Source organism: Equus quagga, chromosome 4, assembly GCF_021613505.1.
Source record: "Equus quagga isolate Etosha38 chromosome 4, UCLA_HA_Equagga_1.0, whole genome shotgun sequence".
NCBI lineage: Eukaryota > Metazoa > Chordata > Mammalia > Perissodactyla > Equidae > Equus > Equus quagga.
In genome coordinates this window covers 42,100,922-42,126,556 of record NC_060270.1, presented here as the reverse complement: position 1 = coordinate 42,126,556, position 25,635 = coordinate 42,100,922, and the positions used below count along the sequence as shown (strand labels likewise).

At 39.3% G+C, this 25,635-nt stretch overlaps 1 protein-coding gene across 4 annotated transcripts in view; it reads left to right on the top strand.

The window, feature by feature from the left end:
- The window catches only part of KCNMB2 (potassium calcium-activated channel subfamily M regulatory beta subunit 2), a 223,458-nt gene that overhangs the window by 38,440 nt on the left and 159,383 nt on the right, over positions 1 to 25,635 (top strand). The window contains exon 2 of one of the 4 annotated variants that reach the window (XM_046657941.1): positions 3,807 to 3,912. The exons of the other annotated variants lie outside the window; for them this stretch is intronic. Coding sequence (XP_046513897.1) covers positions 3,893 to 3,912 — 20 coding nt within the window. The 5' untranslated portion in view covers positions 3,807 to 3,892. The remainder of the gene's footprint in view (positions 1 to 3,806; positions 3,913 to 25,635) is intronic. 4 annotated transcript variants of the gene reach the window in all.

Here is a 25,635-nt window from a genome sequence, read left to right as displayed (position 1 = left end):
ACATGGTAGGTTCTCTGGAAACTGTTGTGGATATTGTGTGGGTTATAAAGTAAATATAACAAATATAAATATTTGAGAAAATATTTATATACAAGTATATTTGAGGAAAGAAATATTTTAAATAACAAATCCAAAATTTACAATTTAAGGTCTAATTCATTAGTATAGATAAGTGCAGTCAGAGTTCATGGAATTTCTTTACATTGACTTAAAATTAGTTCAATATTTGAACAAAGATTTTATTTAGCAACAAAGTTGTATGAGGCATGATACTAAACACTGTGAGAGATAAAATAAACAGGACTTAGTCTCTGGCTTCTAGACGCTTTGTGTCTAGTAGCAAAGGTAAAGCATTTACACAAATAAAGCTTGTGATGCATATTAAAGGAGGGATCAAAATGATAACCAAGTACATAGTGAAACTCCCCACCTGGAGGAAATCAAGAACCGCTTCATAGAGAGGAATTGCTGCCAGGAACAAATGGCATAATATACATTAAAGCACTCTGCAAACTGTAAAATCCTGTTCCCATGTCAGATGATTTTTTTTCCAAGAGCAGAACGGAACATGTTGCACTCTAAATTAGACATCAACAAGGATGGGTGGATTAGGCACTTTCAGATGTAAAAACAGAGGTCCAGTAAAGGCACAGAAAGTACTAGCTATTATGAGCTATGAAGAATCAACTTACAGACATGTAGAAGCACAAATCCAAGATAGTAAAGAGACCATCTGGTAAGAGTAAGAAATGACAATAAAATGGCTAAGAATCCAACCCCACGGGATTATTTATATGGCAAAAGCCAATATGAAATAAAGGATGTAAAGTCAATTTTAGAAATAAGGGATCATGATTATTACTAGAATAAAGTAGAGTGAAGGGAAAGACATTGAATCCCAAGCCAGATAGGCATCAACTAATCTCAATTTTTGGAAATTGTGAGTAATCCAAAAACACTTACAATATGTACTCATGGTGTTCAATGGAGAGAACATTACCAAGACTGAATTTCACTGGGAAAAAACTTTATATTCATATGTTTATGTCATCTTTGTTAGGAATATTATTTAAAATCAAAATCTCTTCACTTCATCTTTTATTTAGCCAAACTGCATTATAATTTCTACAGCTGTATCTCACAAAAATATAATTTTTTGTCAGGAGGTTTTCCCCAATTAAAGGTTACATTCTCAAGTCCTACTACCTTTGCTACATCACCCAAAGCTCATGTAAAATCAGATAAGTAGCATGACCAAAATGTTTTAATTGCTTTCTTATTATAGGCGTGATTATATAATTACAAGATCGTGGATTGTCAAGTTTTACAAATACAGATGGAAATCGTTCAATAGGTCACTTTTTTCAATTGACTTCTTCCCACATCCATCACTAATTCCTCTTCACAAGTTAATTTGCATTGAGCTTTCCTCTGCAGAATGATCTGTTTTTTCTATATCCATTTTTCTACATCTCCTTTAGACCTTCCAGAAATAGAACTTTGTATATGATTTTGTTTATATGTACATTTATAAGAATTAAACAATAATTTCTCCTGGGAAACAGCATGGTATGGAGAAAGACTGGATTAAATACTACTTTTACCGCTAAATAGTTGAGTGACCATAAGGAAGTTATTTAATTTTTCTGAAATTCAGCTCCTCAATGGTAAAATTCGATTGAAAGAGATGGTATATGCAAAACTTAGGACACAAAATAAGAACTCAATGATCTCAGTCCTTTTTCAAGATGGAATAATTTTCTGTACGTCCAATTGATTATAGGAGGAAGCAGAAATAGTGAGCTTTGAGTTCAGTACAACATATGGCTTAGAACTTTAAATGAACAGTCTTAAAAATACACACTATTTACTTGTTAGATGAAATGGCTACCTTAAAGTTATTAATACATATTAAAATGCATGTTTCAGAAATAAAAAGTTATTATAAAACTTGCTATTATACTTACAAGATAATTGGCTGTTTAAAATATGATCCATTTGCTATTGCATGTCAGAAAGTAATGTAAGCAATTACATTAGTTTATACTAATCATTGGCTAAATCTTATTTTCTCATCTAAACCAGAATTAAGTTATACAAATATAAAAAGGAAACTCAATAATGGTAAGTTTCAGTCTCTTTTTGGCTGAGAATTTATCAAAAACATTATTTAATTTAGTAGTTGGAGATGATATTCTGTGATCATAAATACTCAGTTCAGAAATTTGAGCTATTATTCTCAAATGACTGAGTCATAAAATGTTAAAACAATAATGATTTACCTTTGATTGGATCTTTCACCATGATGACCTCAAGAGGATAGAATTTGGAAGCAAAAGGTACATTTCCTTCTGAAGGCTGAGATTTACTCGCTGTGTAATCCTGGAAAGTTAATTAACCTTTCTGAGGTTCAGAACTCTCGTTTGTAAGAGTGGGAATAATGCCTACCCTACTTTCTTCACAGAGCTACTTTGAAGAAGAAATGAGATTTAAAAGCACCAAGAAACACTGAAAGACTAAAACAGAAAGGAAGGAACTGGGCAGAGTTAGTGGCTCTTTTGAGTTCCCATAGCAGGCTGTTCACTGCACTCCATAGTATTACAATTATCTGCTCTCAAGGCCTGAAAGTAGTAAAAGAACAGGAGGAGAGTAGAAAACTGGGATCTGTGAAGCTCCAGAATCAAACATCTGCCCCCAGCCATCAAGAAAGCATGGGTTGAAATCATTTGTTTCAGCAGAAGCAGTGTTATTTTTGTGATGTTTTGTGATGTCCACCTTCTGCAAAGGAACTAACAAAGGAGATCGATGGGGGACAAACGGCAGCTAGCTGAGAGGCTGTCCTGGCGGATAGGGTTAGCACCTCTGCTTCAAGAAGGCGATGAGAGGGGTGGCTCATGGTTTTCACATTCCAGCCAACAGACAAGTTTAGTGGCTCCAGAATAGCCCACTGTCCACCATAAAAATCCCTGCACAAGAATGAGACATTGGTCCAAGGTTGAGTATTAGAGGATTCTTACATTTCTAGGCTGAGATACACGGGGGAGGCTAGTGGGAGAGTGCAGAGTCTCCTTCGGCGCAGGCAATACTTGCTCTGATGTTACAGGAGAGATCCTGTTCAATCTCTTACACGTTCTCTCTTCCTCCCTCCCTCTCCAAGAACCAAAGTTTGTATAAAAAATCATCCTCACTTCTTGATTTTGGACCCAATAGTCATATTTCTACATTAGTATCAAGTAAACAGGACTGACTCAAATGCAGTCGCTTGATAAAGGGCAAGTTGATTATGACACCTGCTGTTTTCCACTGGCAAAAGATTGTAATACCTCCCTCCATCCGCCTCAGAACACAAACAAACAGAAACCCTCTGAGGCAGAGCCGTTGTTTATATATTGTATTTGTGTGTACCTACCTACAATGGTCTTACTTCTAACAAGGAGTGTGTGTCTGCCAACATTTTCAGATTTAGCAGCAAAGCTCTTCTTGACAGACTAAGAAAGGGGTCCACAGAGGAAAATTCATCATCTGATTAAGGCTTTCAGGCAAATTAAAACTCTCTGGACAGCATCCTCTTTCCTTCACTTAGATTTCAGCGAACAGAAAGTAGATTATCTCTCCAGGCAATTATCAATTCTAAAAGTGCTTGCGGTTTGAAGACTTTGGCAGAACTTGTTGAAAACAGCATCATCATGATACACTTGTACAAACTCTAATTTCAATGGCTCTTTTGTCCCACATGATGCATGATGAAATTTATGAAGGTCTGTTTTCCCCCCTCAGGGTCATTTCTTCTTTTTTTTTTTCCACAGAGCCAATCTGCATCACTTAAGTCCAAACTATTATATTAGCCATCCTTTTCACTAGACTAGAGAACTTCTTTTTAATTGTCCATATCATGGCCACCATGCATCAAAGGTAGGATCATTATTTTCCACTTATTTTCTCTTCTAGAGACCCAAATTTTTGTGGGAGGAGTTTTTAGGGTTGGAAAGAGGAGAGAGTCAGAGACTGGGAGCGGGTTCCATTGTTGGCAATTTGATCTGGGTCTTTGAGTATACAAGGCTGGGACACTGCAGACAATACTGTATTCAGGTTCAGTCTGACTTGTTTTCCTTACAGATGTAGAGTGGACTGACTGGGACTTGATCCAGAAACTTGGGCGTCCGATGAAAGCTGCCTGAATAATTTGGCATTGTTGTTATTAAAGCAATATAATGCTAGTTTTCTGGTGCACGGTGGTCTCACTTAAAACATATATAAACTGCTTTATTCGAGATTATAGCACTATTGGGAGAGAAAGCAAAGTGATCATTTATATGATAATATGTGCTGATAATTTAGGAATGATTCATTCTCATAATGTTCCAACACTGCCACGTTAAGTTTATTACTTAGTGCGTATGGTGGAACAGAAGCCCCATCCAGAAAGTAAGGCCTTTTAAAAAACAATCTTGAATTGACTTTTTTTTCTGTATGGTACAGTGCCATATAAAACTTCGATTTTAGGATGTCAGGATTGCCACAACTCCCCTTCCTGCTGTTTCTCTGCTCTGTGCTCTATGCTCTTTGCCTAGTTCACAGAGACTGGGGCGGCTGTCATGGGCGCATTAATGGAGCAAGAGGGGATGTTGTGAAGGGAATTCAAGCTTGGAATGGGGGATTTGACTACATGAATTCTAAGGTTCTTTCCAGCCATGACTTTCTCCTGTCCGAAACAAGAGGTGGAAATAATTTCCAGCTGCAAACACCAGCAGAGACCCAAATTAAAAAGGAATTTTGCGACATGCCATTGGATGGAAAAAAAAATAGTAATTGTGGTTACAGGTCAAACAGGGAGTCTGAGAGTGGACTATTTTAGTCAACACTTTATTTCAGCTTAAAATAAATCCTGGGTCTTTAAAAGTCAATTTCTGAAGGCAGTCTCTTGGGTTACAATCTTTCTCAGAAGTATATTACTGAAGATGAAAAAAATAATCTCTACTAATAAAATAAGTAGGGCTGATATTAGGTAAAATTGTATAGTGGTTAAAGATCCTACTGTAATTTTTTTCAGCTAGATAGTTAAAGACAAATATATTTTCTTTAAACATTTTTATTTTTAATGTTTTTCTGGTAGCCCAGATAACATATTACCACATGTCCTTTGCATTACCTTTACTAGAGGAAACCATTGCTAACATGTTATTGAATGTTTCTTTGTATTTAAATATATTTTGTGTTAGAGTTTTTAATTTTTTATAGTCAAATGTGACGATCTTTTCCCTTATGGTTTTGGGGTTTGATGTCAAGATTATAAAGTTATTCTCTCATACTTTTTCTAGGACAATGTAGCATTTTGTGTTTAGAATTTAATCTATCTTGAATTTGTTCGGGATGACGAGAGGAATATTCTTTTTATTTTCCTCCAAATGGGTATAATAAAATCGTCTCTTCTTCCTTCACTGATTTGCAATGCCACAGTTCTCATATAAGCATAGCAGCTGGGGTGGAGGGCGTGATCTGCACCCTATTCTGCTCCATTGGTGTATTTATCTATCCCTCTATTGATACCATGTGGGTGTCAACTTCTTCAGTTTTTGTTGTACTTTTTTCTATCTACCAGGGAAAATCTTGATTTAACCATTTTAAACAGATAACCCCTAGTAAATTTTCCAGCAGAAATGAATTATCCTAGGCTGAGCCAAGGCCTGGAAAGTGTTGGAAATAAAGGGTGGAAGACCACTGGAAACCAAGGATCTTTCTCCCTTGAGAAAGAGAATTCAGTGTGTTGATTAAATTTTCCAGTAAACTTTCTGTCGGAGGTTTCTAGGTGACTCTGCCTGAGCCCACTGGGAGATGGCAGGTGGCAGAGCAGCTGCGGGGAAGATAGTCTTGACCAGATTCACACCCTGCCTTTAAGGAGCTCATAGCCTAGCAGGGAGAGGCTCCGAGATAGGAAAGGAGCTCATTTCAACTAGGAGTTGAATGAGAGGTTAAAAACCCTGCCACCATCACCTGAGGTAAAAGCAGAAGAATCCTATCATTGAATAATTCATTTAACTAATGGGATAGATAAAAGACCTTCAGGAAACTTTGAGTGGGAAGATGGAAGAAAGTAACTAAAACTCTACCCTAGGAGTATGTTAGCAAACCTCAAAGGAGCTTTTCCATTCACTTCTCACCACATATTCCTCTATGGAAGCAAATTGGTGTTTGTAGAAAGGAGACCTCTGTTAAAATAATGCTCTTTGTTAAATGTTTATTATATACTAGAAACACATACATCGCTATGTAATTTCTATTTTTGAATTTATAATTTTATTTTAATTGTACGTATGTGTGCCAATACATCTTCATTTATTTGTGACAGGCGCCCTGTGAGGTAGCTATTATGATTTTCATTTCACATTTGACACCCTGAGGCTCAGCGACCCAGCATCATCAGACTACTAACAGGACCTTAGGCAATTCCTGCACAACCCTAACCCTCAGGCTCCTCATGGAGAAACATGAGGATCTATTCAAAAGACCTTTGTGGGTAATTTATGAGATAATGCATATAAAACATATAGCACATGGCCTAGCACATAGAAAATGCCCAATAGCTACTAACTGTTCTGGTCACACAACCATTAAGTGGCCAAACAGAGCCTGTGTGAATAAAGTAATTCCCCTCAGGCTCAAACCAAACACTAAATTCGCATTTGGTTGTTGGGGTTTGTTTTAAATCATCTTCTATAGCCTTAAAAAAAAATGATCCTTTAGTAAAAATAAGGGTAAGTTTATCTTAAAAGAAAATTATTTAGGGACTGGCCCTGTGGTCAAGTGGTTAAGTTCACACGCTCTGCTTCTGTGGCCCAGGGTTTTGCCAGTTCGAGTCCTAGGGTTTTGCCAGTTCGAGTCCTGGGCACGGACATGGCACTGCTCATCAAGCCATGCTGAGGCAGTGTCCCACATGCCACAACTAGAAGGACCCACAACTAAAAATACACAACTATGTACCCGGGAGGCTTTGGGAGAGAAAGAAAAAATAAAAATCTTTATTAAAAAAAAAGAAAGTTATTTAAAGTATAAGCTCATTATGAAACAAATGTAGTAAGTTTTCACTCCAACATTTCAACATCACAGCTTTCATTTCCCAAGCCCTCCAGTCAGGTCCATAGCAGGTGTCCAGACCCCAGATTTCTGACTCGAGCACTAAAAATTGCTCTAATTTGCCAGCCTGCTGAACCCACATTCAGACACTGAAACCTGTGCTCATTCAACTGGTTACCACCTCCACAGCCCATGGACAACCTCCACAGACAATCATGGTGGCTCAGAGACAGCCGGCACATCAAAGAGACTCACCCCTCAGCTTTCATTCAGCGAGCCTAGCCAGGGTCCACTAGCATCTGAAAAGGGACTGTGTGAGGCCATCTGGAAGGGCGGTGAACCATTCAGGTCAGAGTTTTACAACCTGGGCCAGAGTAGCCATTTGATAAAGACTTGCTGGTTAATTGATTGAAGTGGCAGGGCCTTGAAAGCTTGGTCTCAGAACTCTATTCTGCCATTGCCTAAAGCAAGAGGCCCAAAGAAAGTCATAACATTTTAAATTGTGCATTGTGAGCTGGGGATCTTTTTATGATCTCCTTATCTAAACCTACAAAGAGATGAGATCAAATCGGATCTGTTTCCATATCAATACACTAAAAATAACTGCCCCAAAAGTGTGACAGTGAGAGAGGAGGGTTGGCATGAGATTAAAAAGTCATCCCATTGAGATTGAAAAGATTTAACAAAAGAAATTGCATCTAACTATTCTCATTCTTCCTCTTACCCTTCTTCCCTCTCTTTTTTTGGTGCTAGAAGGACATAGAGACCACAGTCAATTGAGAGGAAAGAAGGGTGATTGGGTATTTTCAAGAAGAGTGGGTGAAACAATTTTATTTCTCCATTCGTCACATCCTCTTCTTTTCCCCTTCGTGAACACACTGTTCCATTCAAAAACTGAACATTAGTTTGTTTGACAGTGGATTTGGGAAAGGGAGGAGTTTTTCAAAATTTTCAAATTTCAATTTTCAAAAATGGATGCTTTTTTCTGTTTTGTATTTATAACTTTAGTTTCTGCCATAACATAACATATAACATAATCACATTAAAAATTTTTTTTGGAAAATTAAGGGAAAAAAAATCACCCCTTGTCCCACCATTTGGAAATAATAATCGCTGACATGTATTGAGAACTTTCTATGTGCCAGGCACTTCACCAAGAGCTTTATGCCTTAGCTTGTTTAATCCCCAAAAAGCGTTATGAAGTAAGCAGTGTTATTATCTCTTATCCATAGTTGAAACTAAGGCACAGAGTAATTGAGTAACTTGCCCAGAATCACACTGTTTGTAATTAGTGAAAACAGTATTCAAACCCAGAAGTCCGATTCCAATGCCCATGCCCTCAACCACCTACTTTCATCTAATACTTTTATCACTTTTTGAAATAAAGTTAAAATTATACCACACTTACAGTTTTGGAGCAGGACTAATATATTCTTTTTCTCCCAAACAGGGAGATTTCCTGGACTCTATTTAAATGAAAGAAAAAGCAAGTCTACTAACTTTATTTCAAAGTGCTCTATGATGCTGCATGAGCCACTAAAAACAAAGAACATAAGATAGTGACTGAAAGTGAATTACTTCACAATTTTGCCAAGGGAACTTGTTAAAAATGGTGCAACCTAGAATGGTAGAGAGGCTAATATCTCACGAATCACCTTATGATGGGTTTTTATTAAAAGTAATTCTCATCCTCTCACAGTCAATCCTACACATCTGAGAAATGCCAGAGAAAAATCTCAAACTTCCCCACACACAATAAGTCTGCAACGGTTAAAATCAATAAAAATTTGTTTGAGGAGTCAACATATACGTGGGTTTGCCAAAAGGAACAGCTGACTGAAAAGTTTCACACCGCTTGCCTTGAATTGCTCTGATCTCCAGGTTTTCATTGCTTTTCCCTTCTTAAGCACTCATTCTTTTTCTAGAACCATAAACTCTACCCTGGGAGCTTCAGGTCTGCATAAATGAAGAGCTTGTGGCTTCCACTTCCTCCAGAAACGTTCCTCATGCTCAGCCCTGGACCTTCCTGGGGGGAGGTAGCGCTGCCTATCTCTCCTTGATTTCAACCAATTTCCCTAAAGAAACAAACAATGAAGAAGGCAGCACTTAGCCAGCCCTTCTTATGAGTACAAAGAGGCTATCCAGGGCGAGTTATTATAATCTGGTATCTGTCTCAAGGTGAGAGGCAGTTTGGCCTCTGGGGGAAGAGTGCTGGTCCCTGGGCTCTAAGTTTGACTTTAAGGCCCCATCTCTCACCTGCCATAGACAAATGCCTTAACTTCTTTGATCATAGTCACTGCTCTCAAAAATGAAGGCACAGACTCAGTGCTTTTCTGTGAACCCCTGGGGCTGTGATGTAGGAGGTCAGGTCTGCCAGTCAGCAGGTTGAGAAGATCAGGCCCAGCCTTTCCCTACATCCTAGCTTCATTCAGAGCAGCTCTGCTTTCATCTTTTTATATTTGAGCATTCTAAATAAAACTTCATTTGGGAAAAGGATTCTGCAGCTAATTTTTTTTTTTTGTAAAAATGACTGGATTAGATGATTCCTAAAGTCTGTTTCAGTCCTATGCATTTTTTCATAATAACCCAATTCAAGTTTGTATATTCCACGCAAGGCCAAGAGAGTGTATTCCCCCTCATGTCAGTAGCACACATTGTTTTCCACAGGCCTTTTTTTATTTTTATTTATTTTTCTTTTTGCTTTTACCAGCTATATTTATGGAGGGTCTGAATCGCCTTAATCCCATCAACAGCTGTAGATCATGTTCAGGCTACATAACGTGTGACCTCTCACTCACAGCCCTTGAGCAAAGCATTTCTGAGACATAGTTTGACCACATCATTTTAGACTTTGGGAAACCAAGTGTTTAGCGGAACACAAAGGCAATACTGATCAGCCTCCACCTCCCCCAAAGGACTGAGCACATCTGCTCTCCTAAGGCAGAGGTTCCTTGAGGACACAGATGTCATTTAATGTTTATGTTTATCTCAGACTCTCTTAAGGAATGACATGTATGTGAAATGCATCAAAATTAGGAAAATTGATACTTAGGGCACTAGAAAGGGGGAGTTCAATTTGCGATTATCAAGTTCTGTTGGCATCAGCCATAAAGGGCTCTGTGATGGCCTCTGTGTATTTTCTATAAAAGGAGATGTTAGTAGAGAAGAATTTTTTTTTAAAGTAAGATCTGTCAGCCTAAAATCTGAGTAATGCTATGGTCCTGGAAGGTCTATATGTTTTGGTAAACTCATTGTTTACACCTGCATGTTTCGTTTCATTTACGTCACTCTCAAACTGTGGCATGTAGACTGTCTATATTAGCATCATGGCAGGAGGTATTTTTGAAAAGTGAAGGTTTCTACTGAATCAGAGTCTCTGCAAGAAGGGCCTGTATTGTTAGCATGCTTTCCATGGCTTCTAATGCCTACCCAAGTCCTTTGCTTTTGTGTGTGTGTGACTCCTTTGCTGTCATATGGCCTCAGAAAACATCACTTATGTGTTCCAAATGTGTTGGCCACCAAAGTTATGAGGTTTGGCAAGTCCCTTCATCATTGAATTTCTTTTTGTAAAGATGAAGTAGTGCCTGTGGGGCCCTGGGGTTGGGGTGGAAGTATTGTAGACATATGTAGATGTATGTAGATGGAGGTGGGTAGATGATCTCTAAGGTCCCGCCAACTGGAACATGCTATTCTTGATGCTATTTGGGTTCACTTAAGCTTGGAGGCCAGAGCAGTTTATTACTTTTAGGTACTTTTCAGTTCGAGCTAATATCCATTAAATGGAACATATTCAACCTGGAGAAACAGAAACTTCTTAAAATATTTATGTACATATTTATGATGTGTGAAATGGAAAATGATACATCTGGGAACAAGTACCAGAAATGAAAAAAGCGTCTAATAAAATAAGCTAACCAGTAAGAAGTCATATATCACCTGACTCAGTTCTTCCTAGAGGGGCAATCGAATGAGATCTGTCTTGAAATCCACAGTTAAATATACTATAACATCTAGCCAGAGAATATTGCATCAAAAGATATGATTTGGTCCTTTATGAACCTCTTTTTCATTGACTAAGTTAAGCTTCCTAAACTGTTTTCTAAGTATTTTTTTGAGTCACTGGTCTGAATTTTCCCCACCGATATCTACTCTGAAAGCTTTTATTCTATTGAGTTTGACCAATGCTTATTATTTTTGACCAGTCGTGATTTAATGTCTATAGAGTGTCATGTTCTAATTCCTGATACTGTCTGGATCATCTTCTTCTGTTTCCCATGTCCTTGCTGTGGATTGGGCCTTTAATATCTCTTGCCTGTGCTGTTACGATGTCCTCCCAACAGACCGTCCTACCCCTTTCAATACATCTTCCACTCTGAATTCTAAAATTCAAATCTTATGTTGTTCTTCTGCCTGAAACTTTGTATAGGTTACTTATTACCTATTGGAATAAAGTCCAGCCTCCTGGACATGGCGTGCCAGACCATTCACAAGCTGGCTAAGCCTCTGGGCACAGGCTTACCCCTAAAGACACCGAAATTCCAATTGTGCTAACTTCTTTGAGAGCCCTGACTTCGAAGGTGCTGCTCCCTCCTTCTGGAATGCCTTCCTCCCTCCCTCCTCACATGCCCAATATGCCTGGTATATTTGATAATAGCAGGGAGGCTACTGAGGCAAGAGCAAAGTGAGCAAGGGGAAGAATTTTAGGAGAGAAGGTGGGAGACAGAAAATAGGGCAGATCATGTAGCACCTTATACTCTGAGTGAGATGGAACATCATTGGAAGGATTATAGCAAAAGAGTGACATAAGCTCTTTTGTATTTTAACAGAGAGCTCACTCTGACTGCTGGGGTGAGACTGGCCTGTGGGAGTGGGGACATGTGAGAAGAGCAGAAGCAGAGAGACCAATTAAGAAGAAATTACACTAACCTAAACAAGAAATTAGTGTGGAAACAGTGGAGGTAGTGGGAAGTAACCAGATTCTGGTACATTGTGGAACTAGAGCCAATAGAATTCACTGATGAATTCGTGTAGAGTATGACAAAAGGAAGAAATCAAGGATGACCCTCAAGTTTTGGGTCAGAGCAATTGGAAAAATGGAGTAGCCATTTATTTTAGCAAGAGGAGAACATTTGCAGGGGAGGGTAGCAAATTAGCAGTTCAGTCTTGGGGTGTTGAATTTGAGGTGGCTATTAGATATTCAAGTGGGGATGCACTGTAGGCAGTTGGATGTATGAGTCTGGAATTTAAGGGGGAAGTTGCATCTAGAGAAATTAATTTGGAAGTTGTTAACATCTAGGCATTATTTACGAGTATAGATATACAGATGAATGTTAACAGAAAAACTTTAAAAAGTGAGATGAATGAAAGAATTGTACTGATTGAGAGACCAACTTGCAGAGTAAAGTGAATAATACAAAAGTCTTATATCAATATCCTTCAAGGGATTTCATTTTTCACTTTCTTCTCTTATGGAAAACTTGTGGCAACTCTCATTTCCAAGCATACACCCCTAAAGAAGTTTTTATTAGGCTATTGTACATACAGTGAATACAAATATCTGTTTGAATATTGAATGACTAGTGTCTTCTTATTCTATACCTTAATGGTCTTATATTTGCAAAAATAAACAAAAATCAATACATTAATATGATGAGGCTGTCAAGTTTTAGATGGTTACCATGGCTAAAAGCGGTGTTCAGGCACATTAAAAATTCCTCATACCCTCACATGATGGTTTTTACAATGTAATTTATCATCCATTATCGCTCTTTGACTTTGAACTTCATGACATCCATATACCAGGCAGATAGGCATTATTATCCCCTATTTAAATTTGAAGAAACTAAGGCTCAGGAGGTAAAGTCATTTATGTGAGCTGATGAATAGACCTTCCTGGCTGGAATCCTGGTAGTCCAACAAGTGCCCCTCCACTTCTGCACGTCACCTTCCTGAGGAACCCAGAGTCTGCCCCATCCTTAGCCACAGTCCAATAAAACTTTCACAGGATAGCAAGCAGCATGTGTCCTTTTCCACTTCGTAGTGAAGACAGAAAATAAACGGGCCTTACTCGATACCATTCAGCAGGTCAGCAACACCACGTATGTCACAGATCTGGGTTTAATCACCAGAAACACCCTCAGGAATGGAATCTTGGGCCTTCCAAAGCAGCACGTGGAGGAGAATGAGGACCCTGAGAATATGTCTGGACTCAACTTCCGCTCAACCACCTTGGCCCTTCGTCAGCCCCTGCCACCTTAATGCTCGGATTTGTGCCCTCAGAATTCCAGGAATACATTTGCTCCCCACTCATATGTGACATCTCTCCATCATTAGCCTCCATCTTGGACACATCCCCTTATAAACTATGTTTCTAAGTCCTACCTGCACACTCTCCTGCATCCAGAAGCAGATGATCTGTTTCCATTTTAATAACCTCTCCTCAACAACAACAGTGCAGAATAAGAACAAATACCACTGACTTTACACTTGCCTCACACTTAGCCTTTGCCCTTGAGATCTAAGCTGCCCAAGAATCCTAACCAGAAAGACATTTTCTATTTTACAAATGAGGAAATAAACTCAGAATGACGTGACCAAACTCCTAAAATCACATAGCTGCTAATAATTGGGAGAATTGAGATATGAATCCACGTCTATATTACTCCAAAGTCCAAGCTCTTTCCTAACTCTGTGCTCCTGCCTCCCCTCATCATGACCCTGCCCCACTCTCCATAAGATGATATCAACATAAGCTAAATTATGGTCTATTTTTCCTCTCTGGATGAAGTTAATTGCTTCTTGTTGCACACTTAAAAGAACCAACAAAATTTTCCATGGTCTTCACCATCTTTTATCCCCGTGTCCCCACTACCAACCCCCTGGGGACTGTCAAAAACTTGTTGGAATTAGTGAAGTCCAGGAATGAACAAGCTATCTACAACAGTGAGATTGAAAGGAAATTCCATGTGTCTAAAAGCCAAAAGATCCAATTTTGTATCAGGCTCCAAATCTGTTTCTCAAACAGCTTCCATAAATCAGTACCAAAATCAAAAGATATGATTTGTAAGAGGGCCTCTTGCAGTTAACACATCCATCCCATTGTTTGTTTCAAATCAAATTTTGCATGCGGCCTATGGCTGGAGATGGGAGAAGAGGGTCAGCAGGGTTTCTAAGCTCAGGCTCAGTCTTCACAACTGTGCCTGCCATTACTCTCCACACAGATGCCAGACATCCTGGGGATGCTCATAAAGGAATAGGGTTAGTCACACAGTCTCAGGCTATCTGCCCTAAATAGGCATCATGGGGAGGAGTTTAAGTCACAAGCTGACATTCTTACGCCTCTCGCCCATAATGGATTTTTATCACATCATAAAGGAGCTCCTCAGCCAGTTGGAAATCATTGCCTTGCTGAATCAATTATGATTGCAGGAAACTCTAGAATGTGATGTTGATTGTGATGTTAATAGGTACAAAAATACACAATGTGCAGCTCAATAACCATTCCATTAACGTCTAGTTTAAAGTTTATTTCCGATATCATCATTATGAAGGAGAAAATGACCTATAGGACACAGCACTGGGAAAAGCAGAGCTCACTTCTAAGCTCACATCTAAAAGCCACTTGCTTCTCCCCGGCTTCATTCCTCACGAAATGTGCACAACCCTGAGTTTGCACAACCAGGCCCACTGAATAATCAAAGGGAAAGTTTCGACTGGGATGAAATTGGCATGCAAAGCGTGAGAGTGGGGACAAAGTCACATTGTCGTTTCCATTACTGATGCAGTGATACAACAAACACAGCATTCACCATGAATTACATTAAGACTCCTGAAGCAGAAATATCAGAGGTGCTCGCATACCACTGTGTCCGTAATTTCACATAAATATCTCTGAATGATGTGCCGCTCATCATCACTTTCTGGACCGCCATGCGTTGTTTTACATGGTTATGGGCAAGGTATTTAGAAGCTAGTTTTCATCTTTCCCCCTCTGACTGAGCTATACTGATCAAATCTGGCTCTACTGATAGTCTCCTTGGCAGCAATTCTCTCTTTTGTGTTGGCTTTGCAATATTCCAAATGTTAAAATTTGGAGGGAGAAAGAATGGCAGGAAAAGCAAATCATGAAGGCTTAACAAGAACTCAGATTTTTAAACTTCTAGAGGGATGGTAGTTTGATGGCAAGGAATCTGGAGCAACACAAGACAACAAACAAGGCATATAGACCTCAAATTTCTAAGTAGAGTCTGACACCAGCCTTAAAATCTCTACAGAGTGCACAGTCACAAGCTCAGATTATCTGACATTTTAGCTCCTCTCTCTCCATCTGAACCAAGAGAGCAGTTCCAGGTGAAAAAGGGTTTGGTGAGATGAGTTGGGATTTACAGAAGATTCTGGGTTTGAGTCTATTCAAGTGATAACTCCACAGCAGCACTTTTCTGAGATGCAAATTATAGAAAATTGAAGTCTGTAAAGCACTACATAATATGAACTGGTACATAGAGGGAGAGTGATCAGACTGCTTTGGAATCTGATGGATGTTTTGTTTATTCATTCATTTGTTCATTCACTCATTCTTGTAAGGAAACTTACCCCAGGGATACACATCAATAATAAGCCAGACAGTTAGGGAGAGAGAAAAAGACAAAGCTATGATCACAGTAGAGTTTGTTCATTAATCAGAAGAGAGAGGGAGGGAAAGAGGGGTAAGGCAAGGGAGGAATGAAATATGAAAATTGGTGATAATTGAGCTGTGTTTTGAAGGTGGAATGCCAATCTGTCAGGGGATAGAATGGAAAAGTCCAGAGTCAGAGGAAGCAGCCCAAGCAGAAGGAGGAAGGAGTTCGAATACACGTGTGCCCAGGGAACCTTATTTGATGCAAGGTGTGTGGGGCCATGTTGAAGTCAAGCACAACTGGGGAAAGGTCAAATTATGAGGGTCTTGTAGCACGTTAAGGAGTGTGTCCATATTCCTCTAAGTCAGTTGTTCTCAATTCTGGCTGCACATTACACTTGAGGAGTTTCTGAAATATACTCAGACCCTATCCTAAGAGAGTCTACTTATTTAGTTTAGGGAAGATTCTGAAGTGGCAATTTTCAGTTACCAAGGTGCAGCGGGGCTGAGCACCACACTACAGGGACAGAGCTATGCCAAGAATGTTTAAGTGGAGAAATGTCAAGGTCAGTTTTGTGTCTTAGAAAGATAAGTCTAGCAGATGTGTGGAGAATGGATGCAGAGAGGTGGAAAGCAGGTAGAAAACTAACATAGTCTATTAGAATAGTGTGCTTACTAAAACGCTAGGGTTTTACAGAGCTTTAGCAAGGGTTATAAAACATCTGATTTCAATTTATTTTTTAAAACATTTGTTTAATTACTGCTAAAAAGAAGAATTGACCAAAAAAAAATCCTATGTAATATAGATCAAATTTTAACACATCAGCAAGGATTGAATTTATGTCTCCAATTTAATTCAATATTCTCCTGAGATCTTTAACTGGCGAATAGCCTGGAAGTATATGGCAAGCTGTTTAAAAGAAAGAGGCAGGAGGGTGGGGATAAAAAGTCAGCAGGCTACAGAATTTTTATTTTAATATTGTACAACTTAAACAGAACAGACAGTGAATGTTAAGAACAAACAGACACCCAAGACCCCATTTTTCAAATATTTCTATTCCTCAAACTCATTCTCATGCATTGACTTCTTTTTTTAACGTATATTTATTTTTTTTAAAAAATTGTGGCAAAATGCACATAAGATAAAAGTTATCATTTTAGCCAATTTTAAGTGTACTGTTCACTAGTGTTAAGTATATTCTCATTGTTGTGCAACCAATCTCCACAACTTTTTCATTTTGCAACTGAAACTCCATTCCCATTAAACAGCTTATCATTTCCTCCTACTCTCAGCCCATGGCAACCATCAGTCTTTCTGTTTCTATGACTTTGATACTCTGGGTACCTCATAAAAATGAAATCATACAGCATTTGCCTTCTTGTGACCAGCTTATTTCACTCAACGTAATCTCCTCAAGGTTTATTGATGTTATAGTATGTGTCAGAAACTCCCTTTCTTTTTAAGGCTGAATAATATTCCATTGTAGGTATAGATCAAATTTTTTTTATCTGTTCGTCCATCGATGGACATTTGGGTTGCTCTCTCCCCTCTCAGCTACTGTGAATAGTGGTGCTCTGAACAAGGGTATGCAAGTATCTCTTCAAGACCTTGCTTTCAGTTCTTTGCGATATGTCCCCTGAAGTAGGAGTGCTAGGTCATATGGCAATTCTATTTTTAATTTTCTGAGGAATACATTGACCTTTAATAAGTAAGCTACACATTGGAAAATAAATGCATCCTTATAGAAAGCAGCTTTATCTATTTTATAAAATAGAGTTCTACGTAAGAATTTATTCAGAAAAGTTGGGAGAGGAGGAATCTGCTGTTTTGGAAAGAGAGAGAGAGAGAAAAGGAATGGGGACCACAGGACAGAGATGGTAGGAAAGGAGAGCAGGAGCAGATCAGAGAGGTTAAGAATTGTGTTAAGTTCTCTGGGGCCTCCCTCCCAACCACCACCCTACTTTTTAATGATTGTGATCCTGTGGGGGCTGCTGAGTTGTGTGAAAACAACACAAGACTCTCTGGAGAGCATATCTTGGGGTCAATGTACATCCCTGTCCACAGCTGACTCAGATGGAAAGCTGCTACAAAGATTATAGAGAAGTCAAAAATTGCATTATTTTCCCAGCTCTTCTCAGTTGGGGCCTTCCTTTTAAATCACAGATATAGAAAGTGGACAGAAAGTTGTCTCGTTCTATTTGCCTGGGGGCCTTGTCTCCTCCTCTGATATTCCAAAATTTACAGCACCTCCAGTAAATTCTGCATTTCCTAAATTTTACCTTTCAGTAAAGAGCTTCCTATCTGAAGTAGAGAGCTAACGTGGTACTCTCAAACAATTAGTCGGGGTCAGAAAAGAACAAAGGCAACAAAAGGAAACCATTATGCAAATACCCGACCAGTAATTGTCTGCCCTCCTTGAGTAGCCTTGGGAAAGAATGGAGGAAAGGAGCTGCCTTGTAGGGTTTTCTGCCAGACTGAATTATTAGACCTCTTTATAATTAATAACAGGCTTCATAATTTTTCCTCAAAAGGCTTACTGACTATCTTGATATGGTTGGAGGAGGAGGGTGTAAGAAGGATGGATGGAGACAACCCCCTGGTCACCAGTTCAGATGACTTACCTGGTACGGCAGAGGCCTGGAATATAGGGTAAAGTGCAGGTTTGGGGGATTAGAAAAGGTGGCCCATCTGGAGTAGGCACAACCTGGAGCTATAGGGAGCGTGAAGTCAGAGTGAAACAGGCTCAAACCAGAATCGTTCGTCCAAAAATCTTTTTTGTGGATCACCTACTCTGTGCCTGGAATAATCCTGGCTGCTGGGTATGCTTTAGTGAATAGAACAAACATGGTCCAGATCCTCAGGGAGTTTCTAGAGGATGTGACAGGAAAGTGATCAGCAATTATGATAAAGGGGGTCAATGAAAAATAGATGCTGTCACAGAACGCTATGGGATACTTAGGACAAGCCCCTATTTGAGCTCAGGGCATTGGGGGAGGCTCTCCAGAGGAAGTGGCATCTAAGTAGATCCTGAGGGATGAGGAGGAGTCAGCTGGGGGAAGAGGAGGAATGGGTTTCATGTAGAGGAAGCAGCACATACAAAGGCCCCATGGCGGTAAAGAGATTCGCATGGTGGATAAAGGATAGTAGTTCAGTAGGATGAACATGAAGTGAGTCAGGCAATGAGACTTGTGAGGTCCTCACACTTTGGTGAGCACCAAAGCCACCTGGAGGGCTTGTTAAAGCACAGGCAGCTAGGCCCACCCCCCAGAGTTTGTGATGTTTAAGCTCTGGAGTATTTGCATTTCAAACAAGCTCCCAGGTGATGGTTATGCAGTTGGTCCAGGCACTACCTACTAAGAACCACTAATATAGAGAATATAGTGCAGCTAGGATTAGAGGGGGCTGGAGGCACATCCCCCCAGAAGTGGCCGTTGTAGTAAGTGATGGCAGCAGCCTGGACCAGAGGGGTAGCTGGGGTGATGGAGTGGTATGTATCAGAACTGCAGAGCTGACAGTTCTCAATGACTAGCTGCATATTGAGGACAATGGGGTATTCAGAGTGTAGAGCAGAAGGATTGTGTTACTGGCTGAGGCAGGGAAAGAAGGAGGAGCAGATTGGGGGCAGAAAATGGCATTTGAGTCCTGATGGTATTACGTATTAGTCACATAAGTAGAAAATAATAATCAAATGGATATTATTTCAAACGTATGTAAAGTAGGTAATCAAATGTATGTTTTTTAGGAACTAAAGGAAATGGAAAAATAGACTGGAGACATACGTTAAGGTTGACATAGAGATTGAAGCTGTAGAAATAACCCAAAGAAAACGTGTAGATGAGAAAAGAAGCAGCCTTACAACAAAATCCTGAAAGGGAAGGAAAAATTGATAATTTGAGGAAGGGGCAAAGAGAAAGCCAAAAAAAGAAGACCGAAACAGTTGATCAGAGAGGCAACCAGAAGTGCCCAAGAAATGCACAGAGTAAAAGAGAGTTTCCAGAAGGAGGGAGCTTTACAAATGCAGAGAGAGGAAAACAAGAGAGAGTCACCACATCCCCCGGCTTTAGAAACAGAAAGTGTTGTGAGCTTGCCGGGGAGGAGTGGGGCCAGGTGCTTTTGCTGAATGATCAGGGGGTAACTGGATGAAGTCCCTGGCTGGTGGGACCATCCTCCGTGCGGTGGAAATTCTATTGTGAATTGGAAATTCTACTGCTGATTCTCTAGTTTAAGCACTTAATTCCACGTACAGGGACATTTGAAAATGTCATGTCTACAGGAAAGGAAACTCACAGGCTGGTAAGTGAAACTGACGTTGCACATATATTGGTCTGAAAGGGAGATAGAGCCTGTAACACAGTTCAAAGCCCCAGAACGAGAGTTCTCACACCAAGGAGACCCAGAGCCATCTCAAGTCACCGTGGCAGCCTCTTTCTGGAGAAGCTCAGCGGGCTCACTGGACAGCTACAGCTCTGCTCACTTCTTGTCCTTGGGGGGCCTCCTGTTTCTGCTTTTTTTCTCTCACCGCCTCGTCGCAGCACGCTCTCACCCCTGCCCACCCCTCCCCAGTCATCTCACCCCTGCCCACCCCTCCCCAGTCATCTCAGCCCTCTGGGGCAGAGCAAATGGGATAGCTGTTCCTTGTTAAATGTAAGCACTATTTGGGGGTGAGAGAATTAAACTAGAGGACAAACACGCTGCTGGAGGGAAGTGTGAGAGTACTGGGCGGACAAGACAGACGAAGGCAGATATGATCGAGAGAAATTATAAAATTAATTCCAAAATACGGAAGATAAAGCCACAAACAGAGGATAACTGAATATCATTCTATACAGAAACATGATGAAAGCAGCAAATAAACCTGGAGGATAAACACAGTGTAACCCAGAACCATGAATATTTTATAGCCTACAGCCAGCAGCACTTTGAAATGTCTGAAATCCACATTACTTTCTCCTCATAAGCTAAGTTTGCCCTACTGTTTTAGTTCAAAACTTCAAGTATGATTTTAAATGTTTTATGGATACTTTTTAAACTAAAGAAGTCTAAATGTAATTCGCAAGTTTGACCTGACAAGATTTGATTTTTAAACTTAGAGAAATCCAGAAAATCTCGTTTTAACCAATACTTCATTGCATTCTCCTTGCTATGATGAGTGAACAAATCATTCATCTGACTTGTTAGAAACTAACGATATTTATTTTGAAGTTACTTGCCTTATGAGAAAGCCCAGAATCTGGTCCTGTGGCTGGCTAATTTATCTGACACAAAGTAAATCATTTAATCTATCGGTTTCCTAGTATGTAAAATTACTCCATGTAAGGTCCTGGCTAGCCTAAGAATTCTCTAAATATGACACATTATACTGATAACTCTAGCATAATAGCTTATGACCAACAGAATCATAAAGTTGACGAAAGCTTAGTCATTATCAGATTCAACCCACTTGTTTTACTGATCAATAAAAAGAGGCCCTAAGAGATTTAGTGCCTTGCCTACTGTCAAGTAGCTTTTTAGGACCTGATCCAGAGTTGGATTTAGGACCAGTCTATTTCTACAGCAGCATATGGCTCTTACAGAGAGGTGAAGGGGACACTAAGGATTGAACGCAGAAACTCGGCGGTGAGTCAGGGGTAAGGGAAGGGACAGAACAATGGCAAATGGGATGGATTTCTAGAAGAAAGATCTTTTGACCAAGTTCTAAGGAATTTTGAAATAGATGAGGGGAAGTGGATAATAAATTAAGAAATCAACAGACAAGAAGAATTGTGGATGGGCTATATTACAGCATGCTTAAAACTAATGTTTTTGTGTTTAAAATGCCTTCAAACTTCTTCAAACCTCGGGTCACAACAGTGTGCTAACTTCGTGTTTTTAAAGTGTGCAGATTTCAGGACTACAATTAGACCGATGTGTTTCTCATTCTTGGCAATTTTATTTTGGTGGAGAATTTATATATAGGATAGCCAAGGTAGAGAACAAAATAAACACAATTATCACTTCAGATAACATTAGTCCTTCAAAGTCGTGCAGAAAATGTGTGTCTGTGTTATATGTTTCAGGTTTGCTAACCGATTTATCAACAAATGCTGAAGACTAGGAATTCATTCATAATTTCTGAGGTCAAACTAGTGAAGATCTAACATGAGTGGTTTCCTTCTATGCTCTGGTATCTTGTTAACGCAGTCCTTTAAAACCAGATTTTCTTTAAAAGCTTTAATGAAAAGAGTAAATCAAGATGCATGGGATCCATGTTGCGACTCAGCTTGCAGGAATGCCATTTCTGTGATAGTTCTAGGGTTCTCCTTTCAATGAAATTTTAATGTGGATGTGGTAGGAGACCCAGGGAACACGAAGGGAGTAGGAGAGCTTAAAAATATGAGTCTATATTATGAATCATTCTAAACACACAGGAAAATATATATTGAGGAGAAATAAAATTGTAGATTGTCATGGGATATAGAGGCTCAGAGGGAGGTAAGAGCAATACAGACAAGATAAGAAAATTAAATTCAAACTTCTAAAGGAAAACAGCAAACAGCATAAATGCTTTGGGGAAAAATTGTACTTCCAAGAGATTTTTAACCCAAGAAGCGTTTTATAGTTTCACCCACAGTCTGGTAAAAATCATTTGATCTGTCAGGACATAGTGTTTAAGTTGAAATGCTAAAAGTGCCTCTTATTTTCTTGTATACGTAGGGTTGGTTTTATAATTCCCATTTCACAGATGGAAAATCAAAGAAGAGAGTAAGCTGTTTTGATATGCCTACAGATTTACAAGTCATTTGTGAAAATGGAAAATGAGACCTACATATCTTATCTCCCAACCCATTCCTTTCTCACTAGACCAGGCCAGAATGGAGACCAGATGGATAATTCCATTTTCTTTCCTAGAGAGATTTTAGAACTAGATAGACCTCCATCTCTCTCCCTGGGGAAAGGTGGCATGGGGCAGGGGAGCCAGACATATTTTATTTTTTCTGCTTGCTTAGATATTGGCACTCTTTAAGGGGATTTTTATTGAGTGTGTGTTATATTCTAAAAGGAACATAGAGACAAATAAGAATTATCCAAATTACTATGATGCAGAAATAATTATTACTAGCATATTGGAATATTTACTTCTAACAGCTTGTTAGTTTGATTCTAAAAAATTTGTTGTGTGGGTCTGGTCCAGTGGCATAGTGGTTAAGTTCACACACTCCACTTCGGCGGCCTAGGGTTAGCCAGTTTGGATCCTGGGCACAGACGAATGTACCGCTTATCAAGCCATGCTGTGGCAGGCGTCCTACATAGAGGAAGATGGGCATGGATGTTTGCTAAGGGCCAATCTTCCTCAGCAAAAAGAGGAGGATTGGCGGCAGATGTTAGCTCAGGACTAATGTTCCTCAAAAAAAAAAAACTTTCTGTTATTCTAGAGCAGTGTTATCACCATTTAAAAAAATAATAAATACTTCAAAAAATACAAGGGTGAAAGTTTTAAAATAACCTGAAAGAAAACCCATCATCCAGAAGAAATCAACCTTGACATTAAGAAAATATCATTCCTGATTAATTTCAAATGCATGTATACCTAGAGAAAAAAATGATAGATTTTTAATAAAATTACAGTCATTTTATAGATGGCATTTGTAAGTAAAAATAATAAATTTAATTTTATTTCCTATAAATAAACAAAAATTAGAAAGGAATTTTTAACGAATATCAAATTATGTTCCTACAAGTTCAAATTCTTACTTTTCCACATTTAAAAAAACCCAAATCACCCCAAACTTGAGTGGTGTACGTTGAATATGTACAGCTTTTTACATGTCAATCATACTTCAATAAAGTGGTTTGAAAAAAATCAACACTAATAATACAACGTTTTTACTTGCAGCCACCACGATCATCATCATAAATATTGCTATTATTTAGGGCTCATCGTTTTTCAGGTACTGTGCTAAGGTTATCTTTATATGAATTATCTTATTTTACACTCAGAACCCATCTGACCACATATGTGTACTGAACCATCCTCCCTAAAGCTTCTCTAATTTCACCCTATTTCAAGAGGAAGACGGACCAGGTGCATAGCTAACAGGACAGACCGAGGGGGCCTCATTCTTGCATTCAGGGGCCCAGCATGGAAAGTTTTGACACTTTCTCCCACTCTCTTCGTGCCTCCTTCTCACTTATAACTCACAAGTGAGAAATAGGGAGGTTAAGAGAAGGTAATCTGTCTGACTGACAAACAGAAATCTATTTTTCTAAAATTAAAGTTACCAAAAGAAAAACAGAAGGAGTTTTGGAAAAATCTCAGTGCCCCTGTTATTCCTTGATCTTCCTATTGCTTTTTAAAGCCTTTCTCTTACATATTTTGTTCTCCTCTGACTTTGGTCTCAGCTAGAGGAGAGGCAAAGAGAAAAAAAGTGGAATTTGAATTGGGATGTCTCCAAAAGGAAGGGAAGATACCTTTTATTGTATGTGTACTATGTGGCTAGCCCTCTCACACTTATTATTTCCTTTAGATTTATGGCAAGGTAAGAACTATTTTCCCCACTATTTGGATAAGAAATTGGGGCTAGGAAAGATGAATGACTTGTCCAGGAACACACAGCCATAGATGAGTAGAGCTGGGATTAAAACCAGCTGGCCCCATGGCCTAGTGGTTAAGTTTGGCACACTCCACTTCAGTGGCCTGGGTTCAGTTCCCAGGCACGGACCTACACCACTCGTTGTACATGGGTTGCCATGTTGTGGTGGTGACCCATGTACAAAATAGAGGAAGATTGGCAACAGATATTAGCGCAAGGAAAATCTTCCTCAGGAAAAAAAAAGCAAGCTCTGTTTGATCCTAAAGCCTATGTTGTAGAAAGGTTTCTCTAACTACTGGTCAGTGTGAGGAAGCAGTAGCCATCATTGATTCTCTCAGCTAACACTTGTTACACAGCTACCATGTGTCAGACACAGTTTAGGTTCTGAGTATGCAACGTAGAGCATTGTGACCAAGGGGATAGAAACTTAAAGAAATACCCAAAGCACCAAACATGTCACTCTTGGCAAAGAAGGCTGCTGGGTGGAATTATCAAAGATTTATAGACTAAACACCAAGAGGGATGGGAATGCTCTTGGGCTTGCAATCAAGTTGGGAGTAATGGATAAAATAAGACCAACTCTAAGACATTTTATTATGAAGATTTATTAGAGTATGAAGAAACTAGGCCTCAAGGGATTTCTGCATACAACGAGTAAGCTAGAAAAATCTTGGGGCCGGCCTGGGGCATCATGGTTAAGTTTGCACAGTCCACTTCCGTGGCCCAGGGTTCACGGATTTGGGTCCTGGATGCAGATCTAACACCGTTCGTCAAGCCATGCTGTGGTGGCATCCCGCATAAAATAGAGGAAGATTGGCATAGATGTTAGCTCAGCAACAATCTTCCTCAAGCAAAAAGAGGAAGATTGGCACAGATGTTAGCTCAGGGACAATCTCCTTTACAAAAAACGGAAAAAAAAATCTAAATTCAATCCACACTTACATATGGAAATAGGGACCACAGAAAACATAAGTGGATTTAATCACCATCATCTGCAAACCACATTTTTACTAAAGCTTCCAACCTCCTTCCTTGACCCAACAAATTGCTAAAAACACAAATTTGCATTTCTTGGATAATTTTTACCGAGTCTTAGAGTTGTTTTCTTGTGGGAGAAATGGACACCTGTTGTTTCTTATAGGCAGAAATATGATTTCCTTTAGGGGCAGAAAGAAGTCTTTTATATAAGAGCACCCCCTCCTTCTCTACTATATGCTTTATCTCTCAGCTGAGAGCAGACGAGTCATGGGAAAATTTTCTGGCAAAATAAAAAGAACAATGGTCATCATTTATTCGGCATCCACCATGTCCTAGGTACTGCTGTGAGGGCCTTAATATATGTCTCATTTAATCTTCACAACAACCTTAGGACATAGGCA